The 21,839-nt window shown below is 38.3% G+C and overlaps 2 protein-coding genes across 4 annotated transcripts; both read left to right on the top strand.

The window, feature by feature from the left end:
- Positions 1-4,067: 4,067 nt before the first annotated feature.
- LOC121756928 (snurportin-1-like) lies at positions 4,068-10,666 on the top strand. 2 transcript variants are annotated; one of them, XR_006041129.1, is made up of 7 exons: positions 4,068-4,576; positions 5,095-5,281; positions 5,362-5,612; positions 6,170-6,284; positions 6,731-6,823; positions 9,726-9,838; positions 10,042-10,180. XR_006041129.1 is itself a non-coding variant. In XM_042152363.1 (7 exons), the coding sequence occupies exons 1-7, from the start codon at positions 4,218-4,220 to the stop codon at positions 10,453-10,455; spliced, it is 1,263 nt and encodes a 420-aa protein (XP_042008297.1). In that variant the 5' UTR covers positions 4,072-4,217; the 3' UTR covers positions 10,456-10,666. The 2 variants fall into 2 exon arrangements, 1 of the variants encoding a protein (XP_042008297.1); XM_042152363.1 differs by lacking the exon at positions 9,726-9,838 and adding an exon at positions 10,342-10,666 and having other exon boundaries at positions 4,072-4,576; positions 10,042-10,185.
- A 5,833-nt stretch (positions 10,667-16,499) lies between these two features.
- Positions 16,500-18,903, top strand: LOC121756787 (protein IQ-DOMAIN 17-like). 2 transcript variants are annotated; one of them, XM_042152180.1, is made up of 5 exons: positions 16,500-16,890; positions 16,966-17,220; positions 17,297-17,542; positions 17,622-17,771; positions 17,857-18,903. In XM_042152180.1, exons 1-5 carry the CDS (start codon positions 16,735-16,737, stop codon positions 18,601-18,603), a joined length of 1,554 nt encoding a protein of 517 aa, XP_042008114.1. In that variant the 5' UTR covers positions 16,500-16,734; the 3' UTR covers positions 18,604-18,903. The 2 variants fall into 2 exon arrangements, with proteins under 2 accessions (XP_042008114.1, XP_042008113.1); XM_042152179.1 differs by having other exon boundaries at positions 16,503-16,890; positions 16,963-17,220.
- The last annotated feature ends 2,936 nt before the right edge of the window (positions 18,904-21,839 follow it).

Here is a 21,839-nt window from a genome sequence, read left to right as displayed (position 1 = left end):
ATCCAAATGTAATTTATACTATAATTTAGTGTATACAATGTCTAAAAATGTTTGTATTATTGAATTGTGTATGTATGCATTATACAATTGTCACTCGAACAATTTTAACCCTTTAATGTCATATTCACGTATATATAATGAAAGAACTAATACTAATATATAAGGACTAAACTAGAATGATGCTAGTAGGCCCACAACAATTTTTTCCTTAAAATTTACTCCCCGACACTTTGATTGAAAGCCCTTCAATCTCAAATCCATTTTTCCAATATTTTCTATTCCGTACTTATACGTCTAATAAAGTCTCAAACTTCCTTTTATTTGCCAAGGAATTCAACATTTTGTGTTGCAAACTGAAGCTTTCAAATAATTGTATTTTGAAGACTACATATTTTTAGCAATGAAGATGGCAATAATTTCATCATACGTACCAAGAACAAATGTTGAAAAAATTAAGGACTCTAATTAATTTCACGCCTTCCTATCGTTATTTGTAGATTGTGGTCATTTTTTCAAGCTCCCGTGAATAACCCATTCTGCTCTATTAATACAATAAATGTCATTGAAAAAGAAAAAAACATGCAAGAATGTGAGGTGAGAGGAGAATAAATATATGGGGTTCAATCGAAGGGCCTACCTTAAGAAAATAATAATCGAATCATCGCTCAATATGAAGATGTGGGCCAATAACCAATGAATTAATTTTTTCAAAGGATGTTAATCATAAGAGGTAGACTAATATCTATTTAAGCACTTATTCCTCATGCACACATTAACCTTGATATAAAGTATTAAATTGTTGTGTGTGATGTTTCACTTTCTCTCACCCACTTGATAGCAAAATTTTAACTCCACACCATTGAATGAAATCAAACTTCGTTATCGCCATTACATATATATACAATGTGTGTGTTTCTCTTTAAGATACGAGGACAAATTTACATGCAAACGTAATACATTCACCTAAATATTGAATTTTCAACACGTACAGTGTGTTGAAGAAAACATTACTAACTAATATAGTATAATTTTTTTATGTAGTACTAAAAACATTTAAAGCATCACACTAGCTAATTGTATAAAGTCATTGCATAGATGGTAAAATTAATTACAATATGATGAAATAAAATTAAATTAAAGCAATTCGGGAACTCGAACTCTGGTGTTCACTCCTTCAATAAACACATGCATCAATAATCTATCTTTATGTTTTGGAAATTTAAATATAAGTTCTCATTTAGACCTCTTTGAATTCGTATAGCACCATTGAGTTCATAGTTTGAAGTTTGAAGGACCAATGATCATACAAATGTTGTTATGTTGAAGTTTTCTATTTATCTATTGACAACTCGAACCTCTAACTTATTGATAGGAAAAAATATCTTAATAACTAATATACGCTTTACCGTCCTGATCAACTTTGCTCATACTAAGAAATTAATATTTTAGAGTTCAAATTTTGGGATCTGGATCCCCTACTGTGCTAAAAGCCACATCAGGGGATGTTGTGCTCTAATACACACATATTTTATTCATAAAAAATGTTAAAATATTAAGTTTATTTTATATAAAATAATAGCTTGTTTGTAACAGAATCCTCTGATGTGCCTTTGAGCACAGCGGGGATCCAAACCCCAAATTTTGATGTTGGAAAAAATGATGTGGCTCACCAAATTGATATGACTTGGTGGTATTTATTCGTGTTTATTTACTTGAGCATGTTCAGTTATTACACGTGCATCATGTAGTTCATTAATTCAAAACCACAGTATCAACATTAGGTTCGCACATATTTCCCTATTCCACCTAACTTTTCTATTGAATCAATTGGATGCAGTGTATAAGCCAAGCCCTCTATTGCCAAACGCACCTACAAATCATAACATGCATGGTCCATGACCATGATTATAGACTTATGTTCTACTAATATTCGCATGCGCACCAGTTGAGTTAAATATCCAAATTTAAGTCTAAATATGTTGCCATTTTTATAATTATACTCATATAATGTCTGGATCTAATCATGACTCAAAATATATCCTAATCTTATAGACTTTTACACAAAACTTCCCCCCAGGCCCCCACATTCACAATAAAATCTAATCATAAGTTTATACCATAATTTTATCTCCAAATTTGGATACATAGTTTGGTCATATAGTTATTACACAAAGTATCATGTGATGTACTAAATCACGAATTATTATTTATAAAGAATCAACACATATCTTTAACTTTTTTTTCTCATATTTGGCACTAATAAGAACTCCAATACCATAAAGAGAGATGTTTGTATGTACTAAATATTACTCCAATTTATGTAGTTTGGGTAACGCAAGAGAAGAAGCATGCTTGTGTAACCAAACAGTATAATTGATTTATCCGCAGTGGCACTACATATATGTTTGAAACACATATTGAACCAAATCTAGGCATAAAATTCTTAAAGCCACCATCACATTATTGAAAGCCCATTTCATGGTATAGCTTCATTCCATCAGTTGCAGGCATAATAAAATTTTCTAAATTCTACATTTAAAATATTATGTACTAGTAGCACATTTACAGTGTTTGGAGACAAATTTAAGCAGATATAGTAGATTTCCAGCTTAATCCAACCTTTTATCATAAAAAACAAGCGCAGTTGCAATTTAATATACACTTTAGTCCATTTTGAAGCTTAATTTCCCATGAAAAACAAGCACAGCTGCAAGTTGTGATTATTTTTGGGGAGGAAAACCACACACAAAAGTGTTTTAAGTGAAAATTCTGTCGAATGAGTAGATTCAATGACAAAAACTGGAAGAGAATCTATAGGTCGAACACTAAAAATTGCAAGAAAGAGTTACGTAGTTGTGTAATATTTTCTGATTTCATTTATTATACATCTCAAAAGCACTAACTTGATAATCAGAAACCACTAACTTGCAGCAAACAAAATGATTATGGTTCTCATTCTTATGATAAAATTATCGTAGAACAAGAATTGGATTCCTTCTAGTTATTAGACATGAGAAGATGTTGTCCCTTAAACTAGCTAGTGTAAGGGTGTAAGCGCATTTCCAAGCACTCGGTCAGTTCTTCCACTCTAATGCAGTAGTCAATACTTCCTAGCATATCAAAAAAACCGTGAACTCTTTCGTGTAAATTCATCAACAGCTGGGCATCAGCTTTCCGTATCACTGGTTGATGCTAGTCGTTTATGAATTCATACGAAAGAGTTCACGATTTTCCTGGAAATGCGCTTATACTAGTGAGTTCAAGGGAAAACATTCGACTATCATTCTCAAAGCTGTTGCTGACCAACGACTCGGGATCTGACATGCATTCTTTGGTTTGGCCAGAGCGAACAATGATATCAATGTACTCAACTGATCACCGATCTTTAATGAAGTTTGTGTCGATCAGACTCGGACGATCAAATTCAGGGTCAATCGTCGACAATATAAAATGGGCTACTACTTGGCAAAGGTTTATCCAAAGTGGTTATTGTTCATGATGTCGATTACATGTTCGATTGAGAGGGTAATACCAAATCATGCTTCTTCAATGTGACGTAGACATGTACTACTCCTTAACATGATAATCGTGGATGAATGATCTACGTCAACTAATTGATGAGAAGAAGTTGTACCTAGCTCGGAAGTAGCCCGAAACAACCCGATCTAATTAGGTGCACCACCTCTTTTTCAAGAGTATATGGCTTGACAATATATTCCATTAATGAGGGGCGAGCTCATGGCCAACTCATGATCGAAGTAATTTGGGCACATAACTTTTGAAGTTATAAGTTAGGAATTTAAATTAATGTATTTTGAATATTTAATTTTTTTTATATATTTAATCTTTGTAATTTGATTTCAATGAATGTAGTTTTTTCGAATTTGAATATATTTTTTTTATAGTTTATTTAAAATTTTAGGTATTTTAGTAATGACTGAGTTATATATAGGTCTACATTGTGACTTAAATTTCGAATTATTTATGTTTTTTTACGAAATTTATTATTAATTTATGTAATTTTGTTTCTTTTGGGCTGTGCTTCCATGGTAAAACAGCAATTTGAATGTTGCGTTGCCCATTCCAATTTACCTGCAACTCTTCCTCCAGTCCCAGTCCCAGTCCCAGACCCAGACCACCACTGTGATTCTCGATTTTTCTAATACTACTAGCTTTCAATTTCGATTCAAGGGCCTCTGCACATTTTGCCCCAGACCATGGCGCCGCCCGATCCCCGCCGCCCGTTCAAACGGCCTGCCTTCTCCGATCAACAGAAGCGGCGGGATATCTCCTTGCAACGGCAGGCCCAGAACCGCCGCGACGCCCAGCACCAGGCCCGCTGTTTGGCCCTCACTACTATGACCCTTCAAAACGATTCTGCCTCCGCCTCCGAGCCCGAATACGAACTCCGCGAGCCCGATTTTGAAATTGAGCCCGAAGCTGCAGTTAAGGCCAGAGATTTTGACGTTAGAGAAGCGGCCAGCCTAAGAGGGCGCGAAGCCCGGCGATGGTTCGCAAAGCAGCTCATGCTGCCCGAATGGATGATTGATGTTCCCGACCGCTTAAGTTCCGACTGGTATTCTCTTTCCACTTCCACAAACTATTTTCTTTGCTATGTGCTTTGTGATGTTTTAGTTCAGTCTTACTTCAATTCGTCGAATTAGGGATTGTTAGCCTTGGTTGAAAGGGGGGAATTTAGTAGAGATTCTAGCCAGATAATTAAGCTAGAGAGCACGAGTCACAGAGTGGATTTTGAGAGAAGATGCTATTTGAATTCATTCATTGATTATAATGTGTCAATACAGAATTTATTTATAGATCATTATAACGTCTTCCTTCCTTCACACTAAATCAACTATCTTTCTAATTGATTGACAGCTTAGTGTAACTGCTTAGCAGTTAACACAACTAAGTTCTAACAACTATTCTACTGTTAACTCCATGTTGTTGATCATCCTTCTTCTTTTACATGTATCATAGTTTGTAGAATTTGTAGGAGTAGGAAGTGGACTGATTGAACGTTACTTAATAATCTCCTTCATCGCTTGAATGTCAAATTCAAAGTGTTAATGAAGCTCTCGTTTTTCTGTGCAGGTATGCGTGTGCTAGACCGGCTGGGAAACGTTGTTTTGTTGTGTCTTCTAATGGTGTCACGGTTAGTAGGTTACGCAATGGTGGTTTGTTACATCGATTTCCGTCTGCTTTACCCAATGGTTCCAGGACAAATAACAGCAATCGGTCTGGCCAATCTTATTGTATACTCGATTGTATATTTCACGAGGTAGTTGGTTTCTTGTCCTCTTTGATCCTATTCTTTGAACATGTCGTACGATGTGATGCGTTACATACCGTGATTTGCAGGCTGATCAAACTTACTATGTAATTGACATGGTTTGCTGGGCGGGAATGTCAATGTATGAATGTACCACAGAGTTCAGATTTTTCTGGTTGAACAGCAAGCTTGCTGAGTCAGGGGCTTGCACCGATCCTTCACCTCAACATAAATATGCGTTCAGGACACTTGTCGTATACAACTCCGACCAGGAGGGTCTAAAAGCAGCTTATGCTGGTCCAGTCTCATATCTGAAGGATGGGCTGTTGTTCTACAATAAGTAAGCTTTCCTTCGTTTTTTCTTACTACTGTTAGAATCATGTTGTTGCATGAGCAGCTAATTACTTTGTCACCAGGCGAACTTCTTTTCACTGGATCCATACGTGTTGAACGTTATTACATAGTTGAGTGAAGCGATTAGATTAGATAGATGAATGAAATTAAACTATAAAGAATACCTTTAACAACTTGAAATAAACTTGCGTAATTTTCTTAAAGCTAAATTGAGATGAAGGCAAAAAGAAAAGGAGACTAAATTTTCTAAACAATAAAGGTAAGAATAAGGTATTGGATATAGGGATTTATGTCATTTGTAGCCACTATTTTATGCCTGGGAGGATCTCTGGCTAGTTGTTGTGTATTGCCAGTATCATACTTGATACGTCCCTTTTCTCTGCCATCACATTTGAATATTTGATAAGGACTTTTGATCTTTTTTCCATTCTGAGATCTGTTAAGTGCTTAAAGCATGCTACTTTTCGTGTTTCTTCACCTCCTATTATGCTTAGGATGATGTTCCTCTTCCGTCTCACACTCTGATCTTATTCTGATTCTCAGGCATGCACATTATGAATCAGGAAATACACCTTTGGTATTAGTCTGGAAGGATGAGAATTGTAGCCAATATGTTCTTGATACAGATAGTAAGGGACAGATTCCAGATCAGCAGCAGGTATATTAAGTCACTTTGAATCACTTCCATATGTAGGATAGGCTCTGGGATTCTTGTTGCACCCAATAAGGCCTCTTTCCTCTATCACTTGGTTCATAGTATGTGATTTGAAATATAGATGACAAGCCTACTCGGATGGGCATTCTTGCATTTTATGCTACTTTTGGGTGGTTTATTATAGCTTCCATGTTGATAGAGAATAAATTATTGAAGCTAAGAGGATAAAATCTTCATCTGCTTTGATAGATCTTCGGGGGAGGAAAGGCTAAAAACAAAGTTGTTGCATATCAAATGCTTCTGAAAAAATCATTGAGTATTACTAATTCTGATAGTATAACTTAACACTTTGCATGCACAGTAGACTTCCAAACTTGTTTGACAATTAATAATAAGTAAGTGGGTGAATATTTCTCTAAATTCCATATTTCCTGTTTTGTAAACATCAGGTAGTCTTGGAGCTATTAGATGATGGGAGATTGGCTACCTTAGACGATCCTCCTGTTATATTTGGTTGCTTGAACAGTGATTTCATCCAAAAGGTTTGTTTGCATTTATTTTTCAAATATAAAATTGCTGGTAAGTCTTTTAATAGTAAAGAAGTTTCTGTCCTTTTCTCTTTTGCATTCAGAAATAAAATTTGTTTCCAGAGGTTGATTGATAACACTATAAAGTAAAAAACCTTCAATAGTTTAACACCACTATTTGACAAGACTCTAGCTTGCTGTAGATAAACTAGAAATGTAAAGTGTAAACAAAATATCCAAGTTTGGTAGAAATGACTAAAATTTAGGGCTTTCGGCAGCCTAATTAACAAAATATCCAAGTTGGGTAGAAATGACTGATATTTAGGGCTTTCTTTACACCTTTATTGTTTCTCGATGGGTGGGGTGCCAAAATACAAGATGTGGAAGATGTGTCACCTAAACTTTTGAAGAAATAGAAAAAGCATATCCTCATAATATTGATGATTTCTTTCTTTTGGTGGTCTTTGATCTTAATGTGTCATAGTTTTTTGCTTCCCTAATAAGTTGTTAAAAGTTCTGCAACTCATGCGTTGAGTTTCTGTAAGCCATAAAAGTAGTTTCTACTTTATAGTAGCTTGTTTCATTTTGGCTTTCAGAGACTCGCCTGACTTAAATTTTTATTTTTATTTATTTGCTCGAGAATTGCGTATAAACCATGTTCTTCTTGTTACTGAGAATTGACTTTCATTTGAGAAGACTAATAAAATCAGATTAGTATTGGATTGTGTGGCATGTGGTGTTGCCTATTTAATTTCAGAATGCACTTCTACGGCTGAGCGTTGATACTTAATACTGTGGCAGTTAATAAAGGTTCGCTAAATGAACAATTTTTTTCATGAACAAGACTAGGTGTGCACAAGGGTCACGAACCGCCGGTTCAAGGTCATGAACCGGCGGTTCAAGGTTCAGGAAATGCTTGAACCTGAACCGGCCCGCCTAGCTCCCGGCGGTTCCGGTTCAGGTTCAACAAACCGGCGGTTTACGCGGCGGTTCAAAACCGCCGGTTTTTGGCTTGAACCGCCGGTTCCGGGCCGGTTCGAAGGTTCGTCGACTTTTTTTTTTTTGGCATTTTTCAACTATTCAATTTTTAATCAAATTACATTACACTTTCAAAGTTGTTTATGTATGAAATGTGAGTAAATAAAATTGAAAAAAAATACGACTAAAGTTGCAATTTTATTGAAATTGCATGTTTACAAGTTATAACAATTACAAATCGAAAACATATGCCGGTCTTGAAGTCTTAAACAAAATTTAAATACAAATGAGACTACTAGTCAACAACTAATTACAAATGACAAGAACGACGTTGAAGTTCTTAAACGTATAAGTGTATTATATACATACTCTTAACCGGCGAAGAAGATCTTTCTACATAACTAAATTAAGGACACCTTTAGCAATTCAACTTTAAATGTTGAGTTTCGTCTAACAATCAACAATTATAGTAGAATTGTCAAAAGTTTCCCTCATTTAGCCGTATAGAGAAATATACTTCATCGACTAGAGTATATACAAATACAATTATGTAATTGTATTTGCATATTTTTAAAGTATGAATTAATGGGAAAAAAAGAAATAAAAGAAAAATGACTTGAGCTCAACTTAAATTTAAAATTTAAGTTGAGGTGCCTACGTATCCCAATTGCTCATTTGCATTAGGGAATCAAAGTCCACGTAGTTCTCTTACCTTACTTACCTATTTGGCTTGGCCGGCGGCGGTTGACGGTTGGTCTAAGCTTCATCCCCGGTGAATTCATCTTGTGATCCCTCTTGACGATCATCCCAATCATTTTCTTGTTCTCGGACGTCAGCTTTGGCCCAATCATCAAGTAACATCACGGCTTCCATATTTTTCGTCGAGAGCTTACTTCTTGATTCATCCAACACGCGCGAGCCAACACTAAAAGCGGACTCGACGGCTACGGTGGAAGCCGGAACAGAAAAAATCTCCTTGGCCATTGAAGCAAGGATGGGAAAATCTTTCTCGTGGGTTCCCCACCAATCGAGGACGTCGATTTGGGCGGGAGGAGTAGGACCTTCATCACCAAAGGAAAAGAGTGAATCAAAATATAAATCTAATTCACTGACCATACGGTTTATGACCGGTTTTGCGTCAGAAACCCGGCGGTTTATGCATAAACCGGCGGTTCGTCCACGGTTTGCATCAGAAAACCGGCGGTTTATGACCGGTTTTGCAGGCCCAAACACTGCACCTACGACCTAGCCTCTGAAAAGTCACCGGAACCGGCGGAAACCGGCTGCCAAACCGGCGGTTTCTGACCCAAAATCGGCGGTTTCTGACGAAAACCGCCGGTTTCTCGGAAAATCGCCGGTTCCCACCGAAAATCGCCTGTTTACCTAAACCCTACCTGAACCCCTACGAACCCCTAGCCTACTTACACTGTGCGACCCTTTGAACCGGCGGTTCGAACCGCCGAACCGCCGGTTTTGAACTGCCGGTTCACTGTTCAAGATATTGCCGAACCCGCACCGGCCCTTACGACCCGCCGACCCTTCTGCCGGTTCAACCCGCCGGTTCCGGGCCCGGTTCCGGTTCATGAACCGGCGGTTCCGAACCGCCGGTTAACCGGCGGGCCGGGCCAGTTTGTGCATGCCTAAACAAGACCATGTAACGTTTGATAATTTGTGAGTTTAAGATCCTTTCTTTGTGTAAGGTATCAGATAATAGGGGAGACCCTTTCTTTGTACACGGTTTAAAAGAATAGGCAGCTTTTGGAAGAAGGATTACAAAGTTGAGTGAATAGGCCATTTACTCATCCGGATACTGCCAGATGAATACCATGTCGATAGATTCTAAAAATAATGGCTTGTATTATTTGAACATTTAGAATGCAATTGGTAAATTTTACTACTCCTTGAATAGATGATAATCAGTGCAGTTTATTTGCCACAGAATATTAATCTGGCGGTGTCTATACATACATAACCCATCTCTTTACGCCGTCATAATACAAAGATGAAATGTTGGTGCATTCATTGCCTGCATAATCTGGAAAGAAAACCGAGGTATCTGTATTTTTTTTATGCTCCTAGAGAAGTGGATCCATGTTTTGTTCATGCTACTGAATTCGGTACTAGTTTTTGCTCATTTTGTTATTGTAAACAATTGATAATGTTCACATATTGAGCAATTTTTGAGTATATTTTAGCAATCTAAAATCAAGAAAGTTATGGAGGACCGAGAACATTACTAATTCAAGTTTTTTCAGATGGGAAGTCAGACTGGGGATCTCCTAAGATTTTCCATCAATGAAGGGGCTTTATATTTTAAAGATGGGCAACTAGAAAGAGCTGATCTAAACTATCTCGGAAAGCCTAACCGTGCACGAGCATTTGCAGATAGTTACTCCAAGGTAACCACACAATTTAAACTCATTCTCTTGTATTCGTTTAGTTCGTACCATGAAAGATGCAAAAGAATTTCTATCTTAAATCCCAATAACATTTTCATTGTGTCAATGATAATGGATATAGATTATGTGATTTGGTTTGTGGTAAACTTGTTGCAGGTGATGTTCCAGTATGCAGCTAGGCATTCTCCTCTAAGAATAGAGCATCTACTTGCATCAATTGAGTCCTCCAACCACCAAGAAATTACTACTGACGCAGATATGCTTGGTTGACCAAAACTTTGCTATATTTATGAATGATCATCATTTTAATTATTCAGATCATATACTACGTGATGAATATAAATCACATGTTTGCATGAATTGTGATCAAAATTCAAAAGCAGCGATCGCTAGTTTCCTAGCAATGAATGATGCAATTAACCAGTGCTATTGTAGTATACTTTGTTAAGAATAAAAATAGAGCAAGTTACAATTGCATATACCTTTCAATTATCCAAGCTAAGAATTGAGTTTGTGCAATTATTAAACTGACAATTAAAGGCGAAACAAACATTTCTAATAAGAATTTCTTGGAAAACACCGTTCTTAGGAATGAAATAATTAATTAAAACATATGCGAATGAACTTATTGATCAAGTTATCAATTTTAAGTCAAATCAGACAAGAGATCATTAGCTTAACTATGTTCTATGATAGTAGATTAGGTATGATTTATATTCCCTTAATGACTTAAAAAACTATACTAATTAATTTTCTAAAAGTTAATTAAGAATAATTACCTATGACTCACCTATACCTGTCTGTACTCGAGGCTTAGCATATTATAACGTTCTTAGTACTGTTAAACACAAGAAACAGGTAATAGGAATTACTCTATAAATTAGTACTATGAATATAAAAATATTTAGGAATATTCCCTTCACAGAATCAGATAATATTTAGCTACTCGTAATAAACGGAACATAAAAAATAAAGAAACCATAATTGAAATGAATAAATGAACAATTAAAACCCGTGAATCAGTGAACACCAATAAAATGCTTGAATCTTCAATGTTGCATGAAGCAATAAAGCTCTGACGCAAACGGAATAAAACTAAGGGTGAACTATAAAAACAGTCTCTGGACTATGTGTTTATCTCGTCCTTAGTCCCTGAACTTTTAAAATATCCACATACAACTCTGGACTAAGCGTTTATCTCGAAAATGGTCCCTTTTCACTGTTTTGAGCCGAAAATACACTTTTGGGGGGTTTTGGGAGTTTGGGCAATTTGGTCTTTTTACACTTTTAACATTTTAAATCTGATATTATTTCAGTGATGTACTAAATCTGATATTATTTCCTAATTATCATTTTTCTTCCCTTTTACTATCCTTCACTTTGTTTCTTTATTTCAATATTAGATTTAATTTTATAAAATTAATTTTTAAATTTTAATTTTAAATATCAATAAATTTTTATTAATTATTAAAATTACTATTAAATAGAAAATTAATAGTTTTAATCAATATTTGCTAGTGTCTAATATTTAATCAATAAGGTACGACGACGCCTTAGTTTTAATCAATATTTAATAGTTTTAATCGTAAATAGATCATATAACACGATTTATTCTGAAATAAATATACATCTAATGTAAGACTAATATAATTTTCATTTATTAATTGAAAACAATCAAAATTAACTAGAAAATTTCAACAAAAATTCTCCTATATCAAATTTTTAGTAGTATCAAATTTTTAGTCAACTTCATAATATTTAATCACAAGCAATTATAATAACCGAACGAAGGCTAAATAGAATAACTCTTATTTTTCCATCATGATTAATCTGTACTTCTTCAATTCAGCTGAATATTATATTAAATAACAAAAATTAATAGTTTTAATCAATATTTATAGTGTCCATGAATTAATAGTTTTAATTAAAAAAATTTATTGATATTTAAAAATTGAAATTTAAAATTTAATTTTATAAAATTAAATCTAATATTGAAATAAAGAAACAAAGTGAAGGATGGCAAAAGGGAAGAAGAATGATAATTTTGAAATAATATCAAATTTAGTACATCACAGAAATAATATCAGATTTAAAATGTTAAAAGTGTAAAAAGACCAAATTGCCCAAACCCTCCAACCCCCCAAAGGGTATTTTCGACCCAAAATAGTGAAAAATGACCATTTTCGAGAGAAACGCTTAGTCTAGGGTTGTCTGGGGATATTTTGAAAGCCCAGGGACTAAGGGCGAGATAAACCCATAGTCCAGAGACTGTTTTTGTAGATCACTCTTGATTCACTTGGTTTTGCATGGTTTTAGAGAGTATTTTTACTTGTTTTTTTTAATCATATATTGTGTACTTTGAGGTATGGTTATAGCTACTTCTATATTATATTGGTATTTGACCATTTTGTGAAGAATGTGTAGAAAAATGTACGAAATATGTGGATGTGCAGTAGCTTTGGTTCGAGACAGTTAATCTGGAGATTTTGAGGTCCGATTAGCACATAATGCATATCATTCTCTTCGTCTTTGAAAGAGGTTCGAGTGGATATCTTAAACATCTCAATCGGAGTTCGGTAGAAGAAGTTATGACCGTTTTACAGAGACTGCATGGAGTAGTGAAATAGCTAGCGACCAGCCAGGTTCGCGTGCAAACGAACCTGGCGACCCGCCAGAATCGCACAAGAAAAACGCCGTAGGCAGCTGGCCACTAGCCAGCTTCGACACACACCGAACCTGGCGACCCGCCAGCTTCGTCGGATAGCTTATTTCTCGCCCAAAGTCAACCCTAGGTATATATATGCCTAGGAAACACCTCCCAACACAACTTACACGCCTCCTACCCCAAAAATACTAGTTTTTCACCTATGAAGAAGAGAAGAACGAGCAGAGGACACGTATTCATCGCAAGATTGAAGACGAGACCTCCAATCCACCCAATCCAATTTCAGGAGTTCATATTTTAGTTTTATTTTTGGTCAAACAATGTTTTTGAATATTTCTTTGAATATTTCTTTGACTTTTGTGATGAACATGGGTAGCTAAACCCTCCGTAGAGTTCTACGGGGGAGATATAATGATTCTTATGTTTAATTAATTTCTTTTTTCTATGCCTTGGCTCATGTGGTTATTTTGATTTCTTCTGTGCTTATACATTTATTTGACCGATCACCTTATAAATGCATGTGGATTCTACTACAAGAAATGAGAAGTGAGTAGTTTAATTTGAAAGAGAAGAAATTGACGTCTTTTCCAATATAATCGAGAGATTTGAGCCTTGAATGAAGGTAAGTATCTTAGGAGCTATTATGAGTCGTTGCCATAGTTTTAGGAAGGAGACTTCAGTTTTAGGTATCAATCTACAAATTATATGCTTTGAGAGAAGATATAGTTTTACCTTAGTGATAGCTTAATAACCATTGAGACCCTTTGTTGGCATAGTTTGGAAATTAGTTGAGCATATGATAGTTGTTATCGATCCCGTAGGATTCTACCTCCCTCATTCTTGATCTACATCTGTTCTCTTTTATTTCCTTTTAGTTCTCTAGTTGTTTTTTATTGTTTTTACTTTGCTTTTAAGTAGATTTAGAAAAAACAAAACCCTCCGATTCATCTAGATAGTAGTTGAGGTTGGTTCGTGGTACTTAGGTTGACACTCATTGTCTATGTGGATATGATACTCTTTGCTTACTATTTGCTACATTATCATTTAATAATTTATTTAATACCTTTTCGTTTCGTTTCTTGTCTTATTTATTTATTTTTGGTTTTGGTAAAATATAACGTAGCATTCCTAATTCCTAACATTGTTTTTAATTATGAATAGTATTATGTTTAGCATTATCTTAAATCTGTTAACATTGTTTTTAATTATGAATAGTATTATGTTTAGCATTATCTTAAATCTGTTAGACCTGTGTTGTAGTGCCATTCTTTAATGTCTTCATCCACATGATATCCTAATCCTAATCCTAATGCATTATACATCCATACACTAATTCAATACAACTATATACTATTATATTATTACTATATGTTTTGTGTATGTGTGTATTGCAGATTCAGATGCCTCCCGTTTCAGAAAATAAAAAAGGTGAATAATTGGAATAGTTTAATTAGAAGGAGTTGGGAAACTGAAATAGCAGAAAAAAACAAGTTTGACCGGTCCATTTTTAAAAGGTACAACTATCAAACGTCTCTTTTATCTTGATTCCTGCCACTCCCACCCATTTTATTTCCATTTTCTGCTCTACAGTTACCAATTACATTCACTATCAATTAAACTTCTACCTCGGTCCCAAAGAAGATGATACACTTGAAAGATGACATGAGATTTTAGGAGATATTGTTTTGTGTATTAAGTGGTGAAAGAAAAAAAATAATTTCATAATTGATGTGAGAGGAAACTTTTTCCAAAAGAGGAAATGTGACATCTTTTATAGAACAAACTAAAAAAGAAAGTGTGACGTCTATTATGGGACGAAAGAAGTACTTATTTCCAATTTGGATTTCTTGATTATCATCTCCAATATCTATCTTCTTTATCCTTTTCTCCATTTCCGGAATTTCCTTTTATAGGCGTAGATTCATTGTGCAATATGGGATTACAAAAAAGATTCAAAAATTCAAAAGGAGAGAGCACGTTGAGGGGTGCATTGCAAGCGAGGTAGTATCGAGAAAGGCAATAATACACTGACGGCATATCACACACACACTGACACACACACATTTTCCAACCCCATTTCTAATTAAACAAATACTATCACTCTTCATTTTTATAGCACTTCAATGACCAGATTCTTAATCCATTCATTTTTATACTCGACCCACTTCAATGCTCCAGATCCTCCTCTCCTCTCCTCTCTCATTGGTTTCTCCTTGTATTTTTTAATACCACAAGAAATTGAGCTAAATTGCTTCAACTTTTATGTGCAGTGAGTGAGTCGCATTTAATTAATCAATAACGAAAAATTCCATCGGAAACACACACACACACACACGCACTAGCTAGTAAAAGTTCCATAGTGAGTAAAGTAAGAGCATCCACTGCGCTGTTCCTCCATCGTCCCTTAAACTGCTATTTGAGGGCTCCACTGTACTTTATTCCTCCATCCCTTAACTAAGGGACGGAACCTGCAACGCTCCGTTCCTTAACCGTCCCTTAAATTACTATTCATTCAATTTCAGTTTTGTATTTTTTTTTCAACAAATTTAATTTAAAAAACAAACTTCATTAAAATTAAAACAACATTAAAATTCAAAAAATAGATAAAAGACATAATTAAAATCCTAAAAAAATAAAAATGACATAATTTAATTTTCTCCGCCAAAGTTTTCCCAAATGTGCTCAATTAGATCCTCTTGGAGTTGGGCGTGGGCGCTAGAGTCGCGTGTCCTTGCCCGAATAGACAACCGTTCTTGTATTGACGGATGCGCTCCGCTTCGCGGCGGACTACTTGCGGTTGAGCTTCCAGGGGATTCGGGGTCAAACCAATTTCCCGCCTCGGGTCCTTCGTCTTGGACAATCATGTTGCGCTAGATTATGTGCGTATACATGATGTCGACCATGCTCTGCATTAACCACGAACGAGCCGGGGGCGGCGCGGCTTCCTCCGCCTCTCGGCGTCGATCTTCTTCAAGTGATTGTTCAATTATTTGACGCATTTGCTCAAAATGATCCATTAGTTTGAGTTGATTTGAGATGGAAATTGGAGTGGATATAGAGGGAATTTGAGAGGAATAGATGTGTGTTTGTGTGTGAAATGAGTATGAAATAGGAGTATTTATAGAGTAAAGAAATAAAAAAAATAAAAAAAAATTTGAAAATAAAAAAAACAAAGAAAAAAAATTTAATTAAAATTCGAATTTTAAAAAAAATTTGAATTATTGCGTCATCCGTGACGACGCCCACTCGCAGGCCAGCGAGTGGGCGTCAAGCATGCGTCGGGCGAGCGACACGTCGGCCGGGCGGGTGGCGCGACGTCGCGTCCCGAGTCGCGCAGCGACGGGATACGGGACGGGCGATACGCTGCAACGCGTCCCGCGGCGGAACCGTCCCTCCGGGACGGAACACGAGCCGTGCGCGGGGCGCTTAGTGGATGCTCTAATTAAACCCAAACATAGAGACAGCCACTCCATTTTGCAAAATTTATCAACAATTGTATGACATAACATGTGAAGGACTGAAGGGAGGAGTCAGCCATTATTTATGCGAAACGCATTAAATCAATCAGAAAGGGCTACTTACTATTTTTCAAGGGGTCCTTGGAATCTTATGTGACAGCCCCCCACCCCACCCCACCCCAATAGGGAGTAGTAGTTTTTATTTTCCCATGCCGCTACAAAACACCTACGTCTTGCGTTGTGGGTTGTACACTACAGTTTTAGAATTAGATGCTGCAAAACAATTACAAGACTACTACTCTTTTATATGAAGCATAACACTATTTAATCCCCCACCAATTATTAATCTCTGGAGTATATATCAATCCTGCTCCCTCACCACTGCAATTTTATCACATCACTATACATTTCCCCTTCTTCTTGCACATGTTGCAAACCTCACACTCAATGGGCAAGAAGACCTCCTCTTCCTGGCTCACCGCTGTCAAACGTGCCTTCCGCTCTCCCACCAAAGACTCCGATTCCGATAAGAAAAGCTGCCGGCGGAAAGTTGACCACCCACAACAAGACGACGAAGCCAAGGTATATCTATCTATCTTTCCTATCAAACTACCCCTGACTAGTCTAGCCTGGTTTGATAACTTTATTGCGCAGAAGAGTGAGAGGAGGAGATGGCTGTTCAGAAAGCAATCCAACAGCAATGCCACACAAGCTCCTGTGATGCCCCCCGAGCAGAGGCATGCCATCGCGGTGGCTGCTGCCACCGCAGCCGCAGCTGAAGCTGCAGTTGCAACCGCAAAAGCTGCGGTGGAGATGATCCGGCTGACGCAGCCGTGCCCCAAGGCTGCTGCGTTGTATAAACACGAGACGGCGGCCGCGAGAGTGATCCAAACAGCCTTCAGAGGCTACTTGGTATTTATCCATCTATGATCAAGTTGAATCAACTTAGTTAGTTGTACAGGAATGAGCTTATTTTGAGTTATTGCAGGCTAGAAGAGCATTGGTGGCGCTGAAGGGAATAGTGAAGCTGCAGGCACTAATCCGGGGGCAGAATGTTCGTAAGCAGGCCAACATGACCATGAAATGCATGCAGTCGCTGCTGCGCGTGCAGGCGCGGGTGCGTGATCAGCGCGCCCGCCTCTCCCACGACGCCGGGAGAAGGTCCATGTTTGCTGAGACCACCAATTTATGGGAGTCCAAGTACCTCAGAGATATCAGAGACAGAAACTCTAGAGTAAGCCCATATATATCTCCCTAAATTGGATACATACATATATATATATATATATAAACTTGCTTAATTTGTCGATTAGTCAAGAGAGGGAAGCTGCGTGACTGACGAGTGGAGGGCGGCGCCGGAGTGCCCGCGCACGCTGGAGGAGCTTGAGGCTATCCTAAAAGCCAGAAACGAAGCAGCATTGGCGCATCAGAAATCCTCCCTGGCTTTTGCTTTTGCTCAGCAGGTCATCAATCAATATGCTGTGTCTGCCTCTGTTTCAATTTGAAATTATTTCAACGGAAATGGATTGATTTTTTTTTATTGTACAGAGCAACCTAGTGGAAAGCGACAGGAGCGCCTACAACGGAGACGAAAGCGAGCTAGACAACAGAACAAACTGGCTGGATAAATGGATGGCCACCAAGCAGTGGGAGACCAGCAGCAGATCCTCCACAGACCACCGCCGCGACTCAATCAAAACCGTCGAGATCGACTCCCTCAAAACAACAAACGGCCGTCGATCCCGCTGCCAGAGCCCCATCAACCACCGCCACTCCATCGCCTCTCCCCACCCCAGATCCATCGCGCCGTCCACGCCATCTCTCGCCTCCAGAACGCGATCGTCGCCGCAAGTCCGCCCGCCCAGCCCTCGGCGCGTAACGGAAGACAGGAGCTACTCCACCGCAAATACGCCGTCGCTCCGCTCCGCACAGCGCTTCAGCGAGGGAAACGCCGCGGCGGCGCAGATACCTAACTACATGGCGGCGACGGAGTCAGCGAAGGCGAGGATCCGATCGCAGAGCGCGCCGAGGCAGAGGGCGGCGACGCCGGAGCGGGAGCGCGGCGGATCGGCGGCGAGGAAACGCCTCTCGTACCCGATACCGGAGCCGTATTGCGTGAATGTGGGATTTGGATGCAATAATTTGGGGCAGAATCTGAGGAGTCCGAGCTTCAAGAGCGTTCAGGCAGGGTACGTGGGGATGGAGGAGCAGTCCAATTATTCATGGTATACGGAGAGCATCGGCGGAGAGATATCACCGTGTTCGACCACCGATCTGCGGCGGTGGTTGAGATGAAGATACAGTTTCATGTTCCTAAAATTTGATGAAGAAAAGCAGCATCATTGATGGATGAGGAGTGATTCAATAACTGATTTAGTTGGCAACTCTAGTTTGTTTTTGTTTTTGTTTTTGTTTTTGTTTATGCTAAAATAGGAGTGAGTGATGCAGATGCTACACTGTATTTGCCGCCACCACTCATAAACTTCCAGCTTACCATTCACCCAATCATTCTACTCATCCACCAAATTAATTACATTTCCTGTATTTTCAGTGATATTAGGTCACCATAAATTCCCATGTCTCAACTTCCTTCAATTTGAAAATTTCCGTTATTATTTGGTCTAGTAAATTTGAATCGCAGTTATCTCTTCATCTTTATCAATAGTCTTGATAGTATTTAAATGCAAAATTAATAGAATAAGATAGATGATAAAAAATCACTTAGCAGAAATAAAAGCTGACTAATACTTTTAGATGACTCAAAATGGAAATTTTTACTATTGTTTCCAATCATTATTTAGAAAATTGTGAGTTATTGTATTGACTTGCATGCATGGAGACATGGAGTTCTTGAAATTTCATGAAGGTAAGAGCTAAGTCTACGCATGAACTAAAGGCCTATTTATTTTCAATGAAAGTTGAAAATTGAAAGCATATCAAAGTTGAGAGCATCCACAATCGTGCTCTTGCCAACAAGCACGGTTGTGTGCCCCACTTTTTCTGCCTGCTCTTAGGCAAGAGCACAACATCCACAACCGTGCTCTTCCGTAAGGACGAGCACAAGGGTCCCACCATTCTATTATTCAATTTAAATAAAAACATTTCCATAATATTAAAATTCATTAAAAAAACCCGACATAATATTACAAAAGAAAATAAAAATTACATAATTAAAATCCTAAAAATAAAAATTACATAATTAAAATCCTAAAAATTAAAAATTACATAATTAAACTCCTACAAATTAAAAATTACATAATTAAACTCCTAAAAATTAAAAATTACATAATTAAAGGCTAAAAATACCCATGTGGAAGACTATTCATTCGACGGCACTACCCCCAATTATTTTTGGAGACCCAAAAAAAATTAAAAGTGGGTAGAAAACGGATATAATTTTTTTGGGAAGTAAGAAAATATTTTTTATTTTTAATCGGATTTTTTAATTAAAAACCAATTAAAAAAATCAAATTGCCAACGGCATCAGCGCCTGCCACGTCACCTGCTCGCTGGCACGGACGTGCTCGATGCATCGAGCAGCGCCGTGCCAGCGGCGCGAGCGCAGCGTCGGACGAGGTCTCTGTTGGCAATTGAAACATAAAATGAATATAAAATATCCCACATCGGTGTACACAAATAGATTAATCCACTATATAAGTCTCATGGGCCTCACCTGCTCTCACCAATTGGTTTTAGGATGGAACCCATAGATTTCTAAGATGGTATCAGAGCAGGAAATCAACAAAAAACCTCAAATGGAGAACAGCCAAATGCACTCTCCCGAGCTACTGATCGAGACAATCTCAAATCTAATTGATTTGTACAAAGCCTACACTAATCAAAACCAAAATTCCAACCAACCGAAGAACTTCGGCGTTGAGCCCACGCCGTCACACCCAAAAGGTGAAGAAAACCCTAAGTCCGAGGAACCGAAAGAGGGCTGCAATTTGCTCGGCAAGCCTAAGTTCAAGAAGCTCGAAAACGGCCGCTTAAAATGCGTGGAGACCGACCATGAGCTCCCTGCACACGCCAGAGAAGCCTACGCTGTGTCCAAGCACTGTCTGCTTGATTCAGTCAGTGTCCAAGCACTGTCCAAGCCTACGCTGTGTCCAAGCTCGACGAAATGTCAGCCGCCCCCCGCCCCCTCGTCACCGTGCAGTCGCTGGAGAGCGACATGGCCACTGACGCCAATTCCGTTCCCTACCCCGAAGAAGACCAGCGGCGGCGGCGAACCTAAATTCGATCGATTCAGTCAGCAGCTGCCAGAGTCACCACCCGTCAGCAGCCGCCGGAGTTACCATCCGAGCCTAAATCCGATCGATTCAGTCAACAGCATCGACATCAGTGGTGGAAGCAGTAGCAGCACCCGTCGATCCAGACGGCAGCAGCACCCGTCGCAGGCTGGAGCTCCATTGGCGGCGGAGGTTGTGCAGCGAGGAAGAAGAAAGAAACGGAGGAGGCGCGAGATTTGGGCGAGCGGCGAGGACCGAACACCCACCGCCGACCAAGGCGCCGCGAGGACGAAGGTCTCCCAGGCGGCTAGGGTCTCGAACACCATGAGAGAACCAGTCTCAAATAACCCCCCACACTTCCATAAATCCAACTTTTCATCCTCACCATGAGAGGAGGTGAGGCCCATGAGACTTATATAGTGGATTAAGCTATTTGTGTACACCGATGTGGGATATTTTATATTCATTTTATGTTTCTATTGCCAACACCCTCCCTCAAACCCTTCAAGGTGAATCTTGGAGGGGTTGGACTTTTTTATGATCGATTGGACAATCGGCCCAATTTTTTTTCAATCTGTTGGACCACTGGCCCAAATTTTCAGCCCAGTTATACTGCTGGGTCAGTCATTTTATTTCGGTTTCAGCCCAGATATACTGCTGGGTCAGTTAAATATGATCCACAGTCGGCGACCCGCTCTGATACCATCTTAGAGATGGTAATCGAGAGAGGCTGAACTCGTATTGATCGACATTGGGAACACAGAGAATAGGGAGTAGAAAGGTTCGTATATTTCCTGATCCATTACAATGATTTCCATCCTCAATTATATAGGAATAATTTGTCACTTATCTATGGAAATTGTATCAACCTATTCTAGGAAATAATATTCTTTGATATCAATCAATTATTCCCACAATCTTCTCCTCCCATTGATTCGGTTGATTGATTCCTTGTCATACTTTGACAGTCTCCATGTCGCTGGCACGGACAGACGGACGCCGTCCTGCTCGCCATTGTGGACGCTCTTATGATTTATTTCTATTGCATTTTGTAATAAGTCAATTTATTATTATGTTACTTTTGTAAAGTTTCTTTTGTGGAGATTATATATTGCCACCAAAAGTTATCGAGAATATAATCTGCCATTTGGTGGTGCTGCCCAGTGGGAGAATTTCTTGCCTGTACTGCATAGCACCGATCACATGCATACATGTGCATATATACTACTCCACTACCTAAGGGCTAAGATAATTTTTGCCATTTTATGGGTTGTTGGAGGGTTAAATCATCATTTTGCT

This window comes from Salvia splendens, chromosome 12, assembly GCF_004379255.2.
Source record: "Salvia splendens isolate huo1 chromosome 12, SspV2, whole genome shotgun sequence".
NCBI classification, from domain to species: Eukaryota; Viridiplantae; Streptophyta; class Magnoliopsida; order Lamiales; family Lamiaceae; genus Salvia; species Salvia splendens.
The sequence above is the reverse complement of the archived record's forward strand: the minus strand, read 5'-3'. Positions and strand labels throughout refer to the sequence as shown.

Coding starts and splice junctions, on each gene's coding strand:
- LOC121756928 (XM_042152363.1), top strand. CDS start 4,218: ATGGCGCCGCCCGATCCCCGCCGCCCGTTCAAACGGCCTGCCTTCTCC. Junction 5,282..5,361: donor TCGATTGTATATTTCACGAG/GTAGTTGGTTTC, acceptor CGTGATTTGCAG/GCTGATCAAACTTACTATGT. Junction 10,186..10,341: donor TTGCAGATAGTTACTCCAAG/GTAACCACACAA, acceptor AACTTGTTGCAG/GTGATGTTCCAGTATGCAGC.
- LOC121756787 (XM_042152179.1), top strand. CDS start 16,735: ATGTTGCAAACCTCACACTCAATGGGCAAGAAGACCTCCTCTTCCTGG. Junction 16,891..16,962: donor AACAAGACGACGAAGCCAAG/GTATATCTATCT, acceptor TTTATTGCGCAG/AAGAGTGAGAGGAGGAGATG. Junction 17,772..17,856: donor CTTTTGCTTTTGCTCAGCAG/GTCATCAATCAA, acceptor TTTATTGTACAG/AGCAACCTAGTGGAAAGCGA.